The sequence below is a fragment of the Nothobranchius furzeri genome, chromosome 1 (assembly GCF_043380555.1).
Source record: "Nothobranchius furzeri strain GRZ-AD chromosome 1, NfurGRZ-RIMD1, whole genome shotgun sequence".
Classification (NCBI taxonomy): Eukaryota; Metazoa; Chordata; class Actinopteri; order Cyprinodontiformes; family Nothobranchiidae; genus Nothobranchius; species Nothobranchius furzeri.
The window spans coordinates 75,481,216-75,498,119 of record NC_091741.1 but is presented as its reverse complement, the minus strand read 5'-3'; the positions used below and the strand labels follow the sequence as shown (position 1 = coordinate 75,498,119).

The following is a 16,904-nucleotide window of genomic DNA, read 5'->3' as shown; positions in this document are numbered from 1 at the left end:
TCCAGGGGGGAGGGCTCAGAAAGGATTTGACATTACCTGGGTGGAGAAGAGCCGTGCATTGAAATAGTTTAGCTGGGCTGAAGGGAAGATGAAGCTGCATCAAGCAAAAAATTTTTGGGAACCTGTTTCCTGATGAAATAGCATAAAACATGGTGATAAGCTCTAAAAGTGGAATTTGCATGATATAGGTTCAATAAATAACCCACAAACATTAAAGATAGATTTTGAATATTATAGTATTTGTATTTTTCTAAATAGATCCATCAATTTTCATCTGCTTATCCAGAGTCGGGTCGTGGGGGCAGTAGCCTAAGGCGAGAGGTCCAGACTTCCCTCTCCCCAGCCACTTGGACCAGTTCCACTGGGAGAATCCCAAGGCGTTCCCTGGCCATCTACCTTTAGGTCTCCTCCCAGTTGGATGTGCCTGGAAAACCTCACCAGGGAGGCGTCCAGGAGGCATCCTGACCAGATGCCCGAGCCACCTCAACTGGCTCATCTCGATGTGGAGGAGCAGTGGGTCTACTCAGAGCCCCTCCAGTATGACTGAGCTTCTCACCCTTTCTCTAAGGGAGAGCCCAGCCACTCTTCGGAGAAAACTCATTTTGGCTGCTTGTATCCGCAATCTCGTTCTTTCGATCACTACCCAAAGCTCATGAACATAGGTGAGGGTAGGAACGTAGATCGACTGGTAACTCGAGAGCTTCGCCTTCTGACTCATCTCTCTCTCTTCACCAAGACAGACCTGTACAATGCCCACATCACTGCAGATGTGGCACCAATCCGCCTATCGATCTCACGTTCCAGTTTTCCCTCACTCGTGAACAAGACCCCGTGATACTTAAACTCCTCCACTTGGGGCAGGACCTAATCCCTGACCCGGAGAAGGCATTCTACCCTTTTCCGAATCAAGACCATGGTCTCAGATTTAGAGGAGCTGATTCTCATCCCATCTGCTTCACACTCGGGTGCAAACCGCTCAGAAAGCTGAAGATCACGTTCTGATGAAGCCAACAGGACCACATCATCTGCAAAAAGCAGAGACCTGATCCTCAGGCCACCAAAACGGATGCCCTCTACATCTTGGCTGCGCCTAGAAATTCTGTCCATAAAGGTTATGAACAGAATCGGTGACAAAGGGCAGCCTTGGCGGAGTCCAACTCTCACTGGTGTTGGGGTTATAGGTCAACGAATAATTTGTAAGCTTTTACTTACTTTTTGGATTCTTCAATAAATTCGTAAATATAGAAATATTTACAGATTTATTAATTAATTAGGATATCCGGAGATATCTACGGGGCACCATCCCCTTCTTCAAGGGAAAAATTGAATCCAAAACTCTTATCAGTCTCGACTAAACGTTCCGTGAATCCTAACGAGCTGCTGTTGAATTTTTTATCATACAAACAAATCACCTTAGACAGAATCTTAATTGAATAACATTTATTAACTGAATTATCATAACTTCACTTCAGCTCCTTCTGAAGTGTTCAGCCAACAATATTAACCAACTTATTTTATCAAATGAATAACAGGTAATTAAACAATGAAATAATAATGTGAAATAATGATCTGATATGTGTGTGTGTGTCCCCCTAAACAGGGAAAACCGGAATGTGTGTGTAAAATTTCTTCAAACTTCCCAAACAGTTAGTGGCTTAAAATCACAGTGAAACTGAACTTAAATTTAATTTACTCAAAACACTTCAAAAAGATCAAGAAACAACAGAAAAGATCAATCATAAATTAATATCTGATAGTTTGTCAGCTTGGCCACAGCATAGAAACTATTTAAGATATTAAACAAAGAAAAGATCTTACTTCAGTTGTTCCTATGGCGTTTTTCTTACGAAGGAGAGAAAACCGGTTCTACTTTAAAACGATCCGCGGTTTGATCGCTTATTTTGGTCTAGAAGAGACGAGAGAGAGATGGAGAGATAGAGAAAAATAAAATAAAATTCAAACTCTTGCGTTAGCGAACCAAGGCGTCCCTTTGTTATTCGCGCTGCAGGTCAGATGGTTTCTCCGTTGCTTTCCAGCGGTTCTGTGTCCTTACAGTCCGGAGTCGTGGCAGCGAGCGATTTCTCGCACATCAGCACCAGGAGAGCAGATCTGATGGGCTTACACTGCTTTTCAGCGGTTCTGTGTTCGATCCACTTTAGCAGCCAGGCCTCCCGCGAGCTCATGTTGTTCGGAGCGACAGCAACGAGCGTCTTCAAGCCAGTTGACTGAACAAAAGAACGATAAGTTTTGCTTTTCGCTGTAATTTATAGACTTCAGCGGCTGTTGGATTCTGCTGTGTGCTGCCCTCTGTGGTTCGGCGCATGCGCAGAAAACCCGTGCTCCGCTTTGGCGGTGACGTCATCACATTGTTTCCGGGTGCAAAGACCCATGGGAAATGAAGTCTCTCTTGGCGCTGATGCTTAAATATGCTCTTCAGATTAATTTTGGCACAGTCTTTTGGAGAAAATTACTGCACAGTAATTTCCTCATGAGGGCAGACCCTCAACACTGGGAACGAGCCCGACTTACTGTCGGCAATGCGGACCAAGCTCTGACACCGGTCATACAGGGACCTAACAGCCCATTCACTCTCAGAGTAAGGACTCCAAAGCGCTTTACACTACAGTGTATCATTCATCCATTCACACACACATCCACACACTGGTGGTGATGAGCTACAATGTAGCCACAGCTGCCCTGGGGCGCACTAACAGAGGCGATATCGGAGGGCCTGGTACCCCATACTCCCGGAGTACCCCCCACAGGGCCCCCCGAGGGACGCGGTCAAACACCTTCTCCAAATCCACGAAACACATTTAGACTGGTTGGGCAAATTCCCACACACCCTTTAGGATTCCCCTAAGGATATAGAGCTAGTCCAGTGTTCCACGGCCAAGACGAAAACCATATTGCTCCTGAATCTGAGGTTCAGCAATCCGACGGGCCCTCCTCTCCAGAACCCCTGAATAGACCTTACCAGGAAGATTCAGGAGTGTGATCCCCCTGTAGTTGGAACACACCCTGCGGTCCCCCTTTTTAAATAAGGGGACCACCACCCCGGTTTGCCAGTCCAGTGGGACTTCCCCAGATGTCCACGCGATATTGCAAAGCTGTGTCAGCCAACACAGCCCCACAACATCCAGAGCCTTCTCCGGGCGGATCTCATCCACCCCTGGAGCCTTGCCACAGAGGAACTTTTAAACCACCTCAGTGACCTCAGCACCAGAGATTTGAGAGGCCAACTCAAAGGAGGGAGGCTACCCTCTCATTCACTGGGGTAAACCCCAACGTACAGGCACCAAGATGGGGGGCAACTAGTATGCCAACCCCTGCTCGGCGCCTCTCAGTGGGAGCAACTCCAGAGTGGTAGAAAGTCCAACCCCTCTCAAGGAAACTGGTTCCAGAGCCAGAGCCATGCATTGACGTGAGTCCGACTATATCTAGTCGGAACCTTTCTAAATAGAATCAAAGCTTATTGTCTGAGCTTTTATGTTAAATGTGTTTATTAGCTCATTTGAATTAAATCTGGGTAGTTTTCTGCTAAATTCCTCACTCTGCTTTCTGTCCCTGCAGGATCATGTGTGAGACGGTCCGTTATGAGCGGCACGAGGCCAATGAAGTGCTTTACTAGTAAGTATTATTATGTCTGGACTTTCATATGTGTGACTTTCTTTGTGAAAATGGGATGTTGATAATATTAGGCCAGATGATTGCTTCTGGACCAGCAAGTAAATAAAGCCATTGTAAAAACACATTCAGAACCAAGCAAAACTCTGTTATTGATGACCTGATGAAGATGGCTGCCAACAGGCGAATGAACATAAATGTTAATAAAGCACAGAAGTAACAGGACAATCCTTTAATGAAACTGTTGGTCTTGTTGCAAGACATTCTGTAAAACAGTTAAAACAATTAAATAACCAATTTGGACTTGAATAATTTTGCATTAAAAAAAACTCGAAAACCGAAGACCTCTTATGATGAATTGTATGAATGGAAACCGTGTTCCCTCGCCCGGACGTGGGTCACCGGGGCCCCCCTCTGGAGCCAGGCCTGGAGTTGGGGCATGTTGTCGAGCGCCTGGTGGCCGGGCTTTCACCCATGGAGCCCGGCCGGGCACAGCCCGAAGAGGAAACATGGGTCCCCCTTCCCACTGGCTCACCACTCATGGGAGGGGACAAAGGGGTCGGGTGCAGAGTGTGACGGGTGGTAGTTCAGGGCGGGGACCTTGGCGGTCTCATCCTCAGCTACAGACGCTGGCTCTTGGCACATGGAATGTCACCTCTCTGGTGTGGAAGGAGCCTGAGTTGGTGTGTGAGGTTGAGAGGTTCCGACAAGATATAGTCGGACTCACCTCAATGCATGTCTCTGGCTCTGGAACCAGTTTCCTTGAGAGGGGTTGGACTTCCTACTGCTCTGGAGTATCTCCCACTGAGAGGCGCCGAGTAGGGGTGGGCATACTAGTTGCCCCCATCTTGATGCTTGTACGTTGGGGTTTACTCCAGTGAATGAGAGGGTAGCCTCCCTCTGCTTAAGTGTGGGGGGACAGGTTCTGACTGTGGTCTGTGCTTATGCATCAAACTACAGTTCAGACTACCCACCTTTTTGGAGATCTTGGAGGGGGTGCTGAAGAGCGCTCCTTCCGGTGACTCCCTCGTTCTGCTGGGGGTCTTTAACGCTCATTTGGGCAACGACAGTGAGACCTGGAGAGGTGTGGTTGGGAGGAACGACCCCCCGATCTCAATTCGAGTGGTGTTTTGTTATTGGACTTCTGTGCCATTCATGGATTGTCCATAATGAACACCATGTTCAGACATAAAGGTGTCCATATGTGCTCTTGGCACCAGGATACCTTAGGCCGCAGCTCAATGATCGACTTTGTTTTTGTTTCATCTGACCTGCGGCCTCATGTCTTGGACGCTCGGGTGAAGAGAGGGGCGGAGTTGTCAACTGACCACTACCTGGTGGTGAGTTGGCTCAGATGGTGGGGGAGGCTGCCGGTCAGACCAGGCAGGCCCAAACGAATGGCGAGGGTCTGCTGGGAACGTCTGGCAGAGTCTTCTGTCAGAAGGAGCTTCAATTCCCACCTCCGATAGAACTTCCAAAATGTTCCGGGGGAGGCGGGGGACATTGATTCTGAATGGACCCTGTTCCATGCCTCCATTGTTGAGGCGGCCGACCGGAGCTGTGGTCGCAGGATCGTCGGTGCCTGTCATGGTGGCAACCCCCGAACCCACTGGTGGTCTGGGATTCTGTCAAGCTGAAGAAAGAGTCCTATCAGGTGTTTTTGGCCTGTGTAACTCGAGAGGCAGCTGATGGGTACCGGCAGTCTAAGCGGAACACTGCTCGGGTGGTCGCCAAGGTAAAAACCCGGGCATGAAAGGAGTTCGGTGAGACCATGGAGCAAGACATCCGTACGGCTTCGAGGAGATTCTGGTCCAACATCCGGCGCCTCGGGTGGGTGGAGCAGTGCACTACCAACACTATCTTTAGTGGGGACGTTTGCTGCTGACCTCTACTCCGTACGTTGTGGATCGGTGGGCAGAATACGTCGAAGACCTCCTGAATCCCACTGTCTTCCAGTGAGGAAGCAGAGTCTGGGCACTTTGGGTTGGCCTCTCAAATCTCTGGTGCTGAGGTCACTTAGGTGGTTGAAAAGCTCTTCTGTGGCAAGGCTCCAGGGGGTGGATGAGATCCGCCCGTAGTTCCTTAAGGCTCTGGATGTTGTTGGGCTGCGTTGCGTTGACTTATGCGGCTCTGTAATATTGCGTGGACATCGGGGGAAGTCCCACTGGACTGGCAGACCAGAATGGTGGTGCCCTTATTTAAAAAGGGGGACCGCAGGGTGTGTTCCAACTACAGGGGGATCACACTCCTGAGCCTTCCTGGTAAGGTCTATTCAGGGGTTCTGGAGAGGAGGGTCCGTCGGATTGTTGAACATCAGATTCAGGAGGAGCAATGTGGTTTTCGTCCTGGCCGTGGAACACTGGACCAGCTCTATACCCTTAGGGGCATCCTGAAGGGTGCGTGGGAATTTGCCCAACCAGTCTACATGTGTTTCGTGGATTTGGAGAAGGCATTTGACCGCTTCCCTCGGGGGGCTCTGTGGGGGGTACTCCGGGAGTATGGGGTACCAGGCCCTCTGATATGGGCTGTTAGGTCCCTGTATGACCGGTGTCAGAGCTTGGTCCGCATTGCCGGCAATAAGTCGGGCTCGTTCCCAGTGAGAGTTGGACTCCGCTGCCCTTTGTCACCGATTCTGTTCATATCCTTTATGGATAGGATTTCTAGGCGCAGCCAAGGTTTGGAGGGCATCCGTTTTGGTGGCCTGAGGATCAGGTCTCTGCTTTTTGCAGATGATGTAGTCCTGTTGGCTTCATCAGAACGTGATCTTCAGCTTTCTCTGGAGCGGTTCGCAGCCGAGTGTGAAGCAGCTGGGATGAGAATCAGCTCCTTTAAATCTGAGACCATGGTCTTGATTCGGATAAGGGTAGAAGAATGCCTTCTCCAGGTCAAGGATGAGGTCCTGCCCCAAGTGGAGGAGTTTAAGTATCTCGGGGTCCTGTTCACGAGTGAGGGAAAACTGGAGCGTGAGATCGATAGGCAGATTGGTGCTGCATCTGCTGTGATGCGAGCGTTGTACCGGTCTGTCGTGGTGAAGAGAGAGCTGAGTCAGAAGGTGAAGCTCTCGATTTACCAGTCGATCTACGTTCCTACCCTCACCTATGGTCACGAGCTTTGGGTAGTGACCGAAAGAATGAGATCGAGGACATAAGCGGCCGAAATGAGTTTTCTCCGAAGAGTGGCTGGGCTCTCCCTTAGAGATAGGGTGAGAAGCTTGGTCATTCGGGAGGGGCTTGGAGTAGTCCCGCTGCTCCTCCACATCGAGAGGAATCAGTTGTGGTGGCTCGGGCATCTGGTCAGGATCCCTCCTGGACGCCTCCCTGGTGAGGTTTTCGGGGCACGTCAAACTGGGAGGAGACCTTAAGGAAGACCCAGGACATGGTGGAGTGACTATGTCTCTCACCTGGCCAGAGAACGCCTTGGGATTCCCCCGGAGGAGCTCGCCCAAATAGCTGGGGAGAGAGAAGTCTGGGCCTCTCGCCTTAGGCTACTGCCCCCGTGACCAGACACCGGATAAGCGGATGAAGATGGACGGACGGACAAAACTCAACAATGGTGCAAAAATGATGGAGGATTCTATCAAGTTGTTACATATTGGGGACAGCAGTAGCTCAGGAGGTTGAGAGGGATGTCCAGTAATTGGAAGGTTTCAGGTTCAATCCTGGCTCCAGACAGAGAATTCTGCTGTTGTGTCCTTGGGCAAGACTTAACCCACCTTGCCTCCTGGTGGTGGTCGCCTTGCCCCTGCCAGTGTGCCCCAGGGCAGCTGTGGCTACATTGTAACTCATTACCACCAGTGTGTGAATGTGTGTGTGAATGGATGAGTGATACATTGTAGTGCAAAGAGCTTTAGAGTCCTCTGACTCTGAAAGGTGCTACACAAGTGTCGGTCAGTAGTCATTTATCAAATTTTCTCCTCTAAGCTATATTTTGTCAAAGAGTTAATTTTACCAGAGATGTTTTGACAGCTTTTAGAGAGGGTGTGTGTGTGTGTGTGTGTGTGTGTGTGTGTGTGTGTGTGTGTGTGTGTGTCAGTCACTGCAGTAGTGAGCAGAATAAAGACTGTTGACATCTTTTTAACACCCATGGTGAGAATTAACACTGTTAATTAACTCCGTGAGCTTCACAGACAGTGCCATGTCTCTTTTTTTATACCCTTTGATGTCAGGTGTGGGTGTGTGCGTGTGTTACGGGGGATGATATAGAGAAGTCAACACCTCATTAGATGCCCTCTTATTACTTACTTTACAATGTTTATTATGTCCTCTTCTTAGATCATTAATAAGATTATTTTTGTATCAGACATGTGAGGCTGTGTTGTGAGTTCTTATTTCCCTTGACATGTTTTGCCCGATGACTGCGGTCTTCTTCAGAAATGTCACAGATGTTTGTATGATGCATTTACAAGAAGAACAGCTGATAAAGACATGTCACACAAACATCTGTGACATTTCTGATGAAGACCGCAGTCATCGGGCGAAACATGTCAAGGGAAATATGAACTCACAACACAGCCTTACATGCCTGAAACAAAAATAATCTTATTAATTATCTCATATTACTGTTTGAGCTGGTTAAACAAAAGGACTGCAGGTTAAATATCGGTGAGATCTTAAACTTCAGTTTGAGTCAATTGTCTCTTGAAGTTCATTGGTCATACACACATGTCAACACCACATATCCCTGCCAATGTTTATGGGCTCAACATTTGTAAGGAGTATAAAACCTACTCAACAAGTCTAATACTTTACTAAATATAACTCTTTTACCTTTTTTTTTTTTAATTAAGATTAGAAAGAGTTAATTCACATAAAGAGCTTTCTCAGATTAGGTTAGCCTTTTTAAAGAGAAATGCATTTATCTGATTTTAGTCCTGCAGAAACACAGCAGGTTATTTTCTTATTGGCTCATTACATTTGGCCAACTCTGCACCCTAAAGACATTTTCTTCTATTTGTCTTGGCACAGCTGCTTTTGCATGTGTTAGTGTTTCTGTGAAAGTGTTTCTTTTCATTAACCCATAAAAATCAAGTGCTTGTTCTGACAAAAGCAGGTTATTAGACAGCAAAGGATTAGATTGAGTTGCTTTATCTTCGGGAACACAATCAACCAGCTCTTTTAAATTATAAAGAAAAACAAAACAAAACAAACTTTTGTCTTTGTGGCCTTGTCTGTTTATAACGGTGGTGATAATATGACTGAGAATGAGGGCTGTAATAGTCAATGAGTGAGAGTAATTGTTAAGTTATGTTGCATTAATATATGTAGAAAACTGAATCTGCTGCTCTGTTTTAACATCATCAATATAAAAGGTTAAAAATAAATAAAATCACTTTAATTTATGAATCAAACATTTAACTTTTCTGCAGAAACCCATAGGTCTAGAGATCCATCCACCCATCCATTTTCAGCCGCTTATCCGAAGTCGGGTCGCGGGGCCATCGGTCTAAGCCGAGAGGCCCAGACTTCCCTCTCCCCAGCTATTATGACCAGCTCCTTTGGGATAATACCTGGGCATTCCCTGGGCAGCCGAGAGACATAGTCCCTTCAGCGTGTCCTGGGTCTTCCCTTGGGTCTCCTCCCAGTTGGACATGCCTGGAAAACCTCACTAGGGAGGTGTCCAGGAGGCATCCTGACCAGATGCCCGAGCCACTTCAGCTGGCTCCTTTTGACTTGGAGGAGCAGCGAGTCTACTCTCGGATGACTGTGCTTCTCACCCTATCTCTAAGGTAAAGCCTAGACACCTTGCAGAGAAAACTCATTTCGGCCGCTTGTATCCGCATTCTCGTTCTTTCTGTCTCTACCCGAAGCTTGTGACCATAGATGAGGGTAGGAACGTAGATTGATTTTTCCTACTGGGAAGTTAGAATTTCTGAGGAGAAAGCGAATGCACCATTAGCTGATAACAATGGTAGCAATGGAAGCTAACATACCAAGCTAACGTTATCTTAAACAGTTTATTTAGCTGCTGGAGCAGATTAAAACGATGATGCCTCACACTTAGATCATTGTCACTGGTTTTGTCTTCACCCGTCACATTTAGTAAAGTGAAGCCAAACTTTAGAGCGCGTTCATGTTCTTCTAGTCGGGAATTCGGAGTTCCGAGGAGAAAGCGAACGCACCATTAGCGAAACGGAAGCCAACATATCAAGCTAATTATATTTACCTACCAGAGCAGATTAAGATGAGGATGTCTCACTTAGATCGTTGTCGCTGGTTTCATCATCACCCAGTTACCCATCACATTTAGTGAAGTGGACCCAAGTTTTAGCGTGCGTTCTTTCTACCATGCTGCTCTGTTTACAACTGTTTTGCAGCGAGCGACGACAGAACGCTCTTGCGCATGCGCAGCTGTCTTGGCAAGTTCTCGTTATGATGGACGGGTACCGAAACGAGGCACCGTTTGAAATGACGTGAATCGGTGCTCGGTCGGTATTATGGAATTCGGTCAGTACCTTAAAAAGTACAGAATTCGGTACCCATCCCTAGTCAGTAAACAAAAGCTAAAGAATTGAAATTATTACGTCTTATTAAATAAAATATCACACATTTAGCTCTTCGTTTATTAAAGCTGCTATGGCAAATTTGAAAAACAAATAATCTTAAAACATTTTTTCATTTCACCTAACAACGTGCATAGTATAGCTGTAAATATATCTTGTAGTAGATACATTTTAGCACACCACAGTTTCTGCAGGTTATGACTGACTAACATCTGGACTATGCAGGAAAAATGTTTGGGTTTTAAAGTAAATATTTTTTATTTTATTCTATATTCTCGGCTCAGCAGCTTCATTTCATTCTGTAAATCTGAATCGTTGACCAACGTAGTTTGCTGGCAGACACTTGGGCTTTTTGCCGTAAAGGCTATTGTGGAAAAATGAAGAACGTTATTTCATAACCTCACCAACACTTCTGTGGTAGTGAGTCTCATGGGTCTGAGAGTAGAATAACAACACACTGAAATGTTGCTGGTTTATTTGGAACCGCTAAACGTGTCAAAAGAGACCCAACTCTGTTGTTTTGAACATCTCATTCTGTGCACTCAATCCAACCCCTTGTTTTCATGACAATGGCTTTGTGAATGTGTTTGTGGACTCAGAAACCCATTGTGTAAAAGTTACATGACATCAGGGGAAACACTTTACCCTGGTGGACAGAGTTTAAATCAGATTCATTCTTTTGTCACAAAAATGCTTTTGGCTGTAAAATGATTAAAATCGTGTTTGTGAAATTCTCTTAAAGACTAAATAAAGTTCAGAAATGTATTACCCAAAGCTGGAAGGTAAGGGGCAGGCTAAAATGCTTGTCTGTATTGTGTGACTTCTATACTACTAAGTGTCAGAGTCAAATCAAGTTGGCCACCATAGTTAATTAACCTTTGCAAACACAAAAATAGCATCAACTTCAACGTATTTACAAATGTTGATGTAAAAGATTATGGTGAAAGAGCAAAGAGCCTTTAACATCATAAGCTACAAGCATACACAAGCACGAATCAGGCTAGATTTTGTGATGCTACATCACAGGTTAAACTGGAAAAAATGAAATATAATGCAAAAGTCCATTTATTTCAGTAATTCAGTTTAGACCGAGATACTGCCAAAAGGCTCATGAACCCTTTGAGGGTGTTTAGGATTCATTAGCTGAATATAGAGTGTGACACTTTAAGTCTAGAATATCGAACCATTTCACTATATTCTAATTGTCTGAGATCTTGAATGTAAGGTTTTCATCAGCTGTAAGCCGTAATCATCACAATTATAACAAATAAAGGCTTGACATATCTGGCTTTGCATGGAATGAGTCTATCTCATGTGTTAGGTTCACCCTTTAAGCAGAATACTGACGTAATTGAACTTTTGCATCATATTGTAATATTTAGATTTTTCGCAAGTGAGGAAGGTTTCTGTTCCTCTTAATTTAAATATCGAATTAGTCCTAAAACATTCTCATTGAATAAAATAGTGTGTTGTTTTGTCATTAGGTCGGTGAATATGCAACTTCTGCTCATAATTTTATAGGTTTTAAACAATCAATCTGTCAAAAACCTAGTTTCCATCATCATAAAATATTTTCTAATTTTTGTTTCATTTTCCTGGTCATATTTGAGGTTTGTTTGTATGTTTAATATATTTGAGGGAACTTAGGGTTTTCAAATAGTGAAGGACACTGAAGATGTCATTGTTGTCCTTTATCAAGTAGGATCAAAATCGTTAGGTGAAGCAAATCTGGGTTACAGAAATATTTACAGATTTAATGTGTTATCTTTTTTTGCATTAGTCCGAGATTATTCAATTAAACAGCTTTAGTGGATTTTGAAAAGGATTATTTGGCAGTGTTTCTGCTAATAAAGTATGCTTGTGACCTTAAACTGCTCACAATCCTGTTGCAGAACTACTTATTTCATACTCTGGTGAATAGACGATAAGCTGAATATAACAAGATGTGTCAAGAGCAGCAAAATTAAAAGTTAATTCCCCCTGATTTGGGTCGTTACCCAAATCCTGTAAAAAATTCATACAAAACTCCAAATACGTTTTGGAGTTTTCCTGATAACCAAAGAAAAACACATAAAAGGAAAGATTTGACCAAAAATAATGTGAAAGTTACATTTTTGGCAGTCAAACACAAAACCCAAACATTCAAAATATATTATTGATCCTCAGATTATAATTGTTTTAAAAATAACTAGAGATTTCCTGAACCTGCATTAATCTGTGATCATTCTTTTAATTCATTATCCCACCACCAGCTCCATGGTGCTGGTCTAACCTGATTCCCCCCCCCCCCCCCCCCCCCTGTTATTGCTATTGCTTCCTGTATGCATGACCCAGATCAGTCAAGCGTTGGCAGCAGATAGGATCATTTTTTCCTCCTCCTCCTGAGAGGCTGTGAGGTGCTTCCTCTAACTAGAGTTTCAATTAATAATTCAACATATCAGTTGTAATGATATAGTATGCAGAAAGGAAAAATGAACGGTGGAACAATTATGTAGGAAGTTGGGTAGAACGTGAGAAAAGGAATAGAAGTGATGCTTTTTGGAAGGAGCATGGAAGGTTTATCTCTGGCAGTAGGGTGTGCTGTGCACAGCCTCAATAGCGCATTGAGAAATGGAGTGTAGAAGAGGAGGAGGAAGGAGAGAGACTGATGATTAAAAAATTCCTCAGTCAGCACAGTGATGCTCGGTGTGAATTTATGCATTTGTGTGGGAGCAGGTGTGTAGTAAGAGCTCCCATCTTTTACTTTCATGTAAGCAAAAAAAGACAGGTGATATGCGACTCATCACTTATTCAGGTTTATTTTTTTTGGCTCCATGGCTTCAATTAGGAAGTCCCACTTAGACCAGGCAAAGAAAAGCTCTGATAATCACTCATGCTGCTGCCTTTACATCACAAGAGTGCCTTGGAGTGCAAGGCCTGATTTCAGCTCAATGTGCAGACGTTGACTTCTCTGATGAGGGGACGTCTCTGCACACCAAGTGGTAAACGGGAAAATGGAGGCACCATGCTGAGATGCAGCCATTAGAATTTCCTGCAAGGCTAATGCTGTGCGAAGATGATGAACAATTTTTCTTCTTCAGGTCAAATGAAAAACTAAATCTGAGGTGATGTAACTGAGAAAGAGCTGATGAATGTTTGAGTTGTTGAATTATTTTTGTATTTAATAGAAAGGCATTATGTTTTAGTTCTGCAATGGGCATGCTCTAAAAATCCCTACATCTCTGATTTCCCCTCAGGTGGTAAACTTGAAACGCTGAAACCAAATTTTGCTTACTTTGTAAATAAAAATTATATAAATTGACAGATTAGGATTAGAACACCAATAAAGGGTAGATTTAAAAACTTTTAAATGTTGTGAAAAAGTTAGATCAAGTTTACTAGTTTTATTTATTTATCTTTTTACATTTCCAGTATGTATTCCTTGTGAGTTGATCTGGGGGGGAAAGGCTCTGGCGCTCATGTTTCAGGAACTAAAACTTTGTCGGAGGAGTGGAGAGCAGAAGACAACAGTTTTGGAGTCTTGTTTCCTGATATTCCTTGCCTCTGATTGGCTAACAGTAGGGTGTCACTTAAAAATGAAAGTCTGAATTACACATCTCTCACCCTCTAGATCTGTTTTGTTGGTGATAAAATGGACCCAGAAAAAATTTCACTTAAAAATACCAATATTTACAGGTAGCCCAAAGCCTATGAATGTTAGCATTGTAAGCTTGCATTGCACGGTAAATTATGCCACATTATGACCACGATTTTACAGGTACAGTGGGGCAAAAAAGTATTTAGTCAGCCACCGATTGTGCAAGTTCTCCCACTTAAAATGATGACAGAGGCCAGTAATTTACATCATAGGTACACTTCAACTGTAAGAGACAGAATGTGAAAAAAAATCCATGAATTCACATGGCAGGATTTTCAAAGAATTAATTTGTGTGTGTGTGTGTATATATATATATATATATATATATATATATATATATATATATATATATATGGTTTTTAAATATTGTCTGGTTTCATTTAAAAAGCACTGAAAGGATGGTTTTGCATTAGAAATTTTCAGCTTATGTATATGAAATTTAGCTAATAATATCAATAAATTAATCAAATAAAATTCGTTTGCCCTGTGCTTGGGGTACTGAAAGAAACCAAACAATATTTCCTCATAACAAAGAGAGAACTCAGAAAAGATTAAGGAAACAACAAAAACGCAAAATTCTTGCCAGAAAAGATTTGTGTATGAGCATGACCAAAATAAATGAGAAATATCTTCCTTCACACAGTTACAAAATGTACAGTTAACATCAATTTCCTTTTTATAACGTATAGTGTGTGTCCCGTTTATTGAAGTATTTTGTGTTTAGAGTTTTTGACGTCTTGTCCATGCGTAGTTCAGTTACGCTCATAGCTGCTAGCCAAAACTCTGGAGTTAAGTTTTCTGGCTTTACTAAAATACCTGTCTGTACTTATTTGATTGATGGTAGTTTTACTTTCTATTAGACTCCAAATGTAATCATTTGGCAAGTTTCTAATTCACAATTTGTAAGAATGTAATCGGTGATTTTAGCATTAGCATTCCTATGGGTTTTTCCATAGCATTGCGCTAACCACTCGCTGCCAAATTGCAGCCTTTGCGATTAGAAAATCTCCTTTTGTCACATCGCAATGTAATTGCACATGCAGTTAATCGTTCAGCCCTGATATACATGCAGCTCTATGCTAAAAGTGTATTTTCAAAGAGGTAATGATGGATTTCTTTGTAAAAGTTGTCCATCTTTCCAACGGAAAGATTTGCCTGGACCAACGTAACGTGATGACAACATAACGTGATTACGTAATTCCATAAGGTTCATGTTCAGCCAATCAACTACTTTGACGTCACCGGCAGTCGACGGACCCTGAGCCGATCTTGCACCCGAGCAGATCTTGTACCGACACCGGTCTACCTTGCCTTTGGTGGAAGTCCTCTGTAGATCAGGAATATCGAGGTCCAGTGAACCCTCTCTGGAAACCGGGCCAGTAGGAGAAGCCGCGGTTCCGATCAGACCCGTCTTGAGTTACCTCTGGCACACGACACGTTATTGGCATCTGGTCAGACCCAAGTCTGGTTCGGTGGATGGAGCTTTTATTCTGTTGTTACCGCTGGTTTTTATAGCGACTGGATTTTTCAGCTTGTCGTTGGTTCTTTCGGTTGAAGAGTTAGAGGTCAGGATTGGCCACTCCGACACTCACGCTGGAACGCTTTGAACTGGCGTTAGAGCTGACGTGGCATAGTTTTATACCTCGGATGTTATGGTTTATTGTCGAATGAAAATGACCAAACACTGTCAGAAGCATGCCTCCGTCAGATCTGTAAGATTCTGATTGGATCAGTGAAAGGAATGTGTTGTGTCATTTTAACACTACGTGAAATGAGTCCTGTTGGAACACTTAAAGTCACAGTTCTTATTATTTCTATAGGATCATAATAAAGTAATTAATATTTTGATTTCACAGGTCGGTCACATCTTATTGTATTGACTAACAGTTGTTTTGATTAGCTTTATTGAAAATAGAGTTCTTTGGCTTTTAATAAAAGAAAAAGGAGTCTTCATCTTCTGTCTTCATTGCTGGAACGTAAACAGTTAAGAAGCGAATGCATGACCTTGAGGCTGTTTTATGCACTCTGGCATTGTGTCAAAAGGGAACAGTTGTTAGAGGATAATAACCCTGAGAAATGGCTCCTTCATCACATTACAGATATCAGCCATCGGCAACAAAATTCTTTAAAAATCGGCATTGGCCTTAAAAAAAACATATCTGTCGGCCTCTATCCCCAACAATTTAAATGTATCGCTTTTCACTGTGGTTCACTGAGAAACGTACAATTATTTTTCTTTCTGAAATATGATTGGTCACTCTGAGTTTACACACATGCTGAAAATTGAAAATAGTTTTCTACCCGTATTTTCTGCAATAGCTGCTGAAAGAAAATTGACAGGGAATGCTCGGTTCAGAAAAAGCTGCTCAGATCTACGTCATACTGCAAATTAGCGTTTATAGACTCATCCATCTTGGTTCGCAACTGCAGAAGGCTGTTTTTGATTTAGCGGCCAGGAAAGAGCAGAGTATCTGATAGCAGAAGTTACCTGTTAGCAGTAGTGATTCCACAACATTGCATGGCACGTTCAAGCTTGTGTTATTTACGGAGATAAAAGATCAATATTGCATTTTTACCCAAGAAAGATGAGCAAACAAAGCCAGCGGAAGAGTCACCTTGCTGTTATCCAATCAAAGGCAAGGTTTTTGCATATCATGAATAATAGTGAGTAAGACTCCATATCCTGCTGTTGTCTGCCGCAACTCCTGCTAATAATTTCAGCTTCCTGAAACAGGAGGGAAAGCCTTTTCCCCCAACGAAAATGATACACAAGATATTCATTCATACTAGAGACCATAGCAAATGTATTGAAATAATGAGTGCACACACTCTTTTAAACCCTAGCAAGTGTGTGAGATTCTAAATAAATCTCCAATAAGAAAACATGTATTTGTTGACTTGTACTGTTGGAGTGATTTGAGAACCATCCACATCATCTAGAGGTCAGTTAGAGTTCACCCTGTTTACGATACCCAGTTTACTTGTCAGCAGATTTAAACTGGATCAAGTGTGGGTAGAAATTAAAGGCATATTTAGTCACGTCTTTTATAATGTCCTCTTTCTTTTGTTTCTAATTTACTCAGTTTCAATTTTTCATTTGTTAAGTGACTGTATTTGTGAAAAATATTAAAAAAGTGTAAA

At 43.2% G+C, this 16,904-nt stretch overlaps 2 protein-coding genes across 10 annotated transcripts in view; one reads left to right on the top strand and one right to left on the bottom strand.

The window, feature by feature from the left end:
* LOC139069636 (uncharacterized) overlaps positions 1–16,904 on the bottom strand; it is a 438,794-nt gene that overhangs the window by 75,011 nt on the left and 346,879 nt on the right. The gene's annotated exons all lie outside the window — the stretch shown is intronic.
* Positions 1–16,904, top strand: part of rapgef2b (Rap guanine nucleotide exchange factor 2b) — a 138,655-nt gene that overhangs the window by 52,636 nt on the left and 69,115 nt on the right. For all 9 annotated transcript variants that reach the window (XM_054739304.2, XM_054739302.2, XM_054739300.2 and 6 more), the window contains exon 3: positions 3,574–3,630. In XM_054739304.2, coding sequence (XP_054595279.1) covers positions 3,574–3,630 — 57 coding nt within the window. The remainder of the gene's footprint in view (positions 1–3,573; positions 3,631–16,904) is intronic.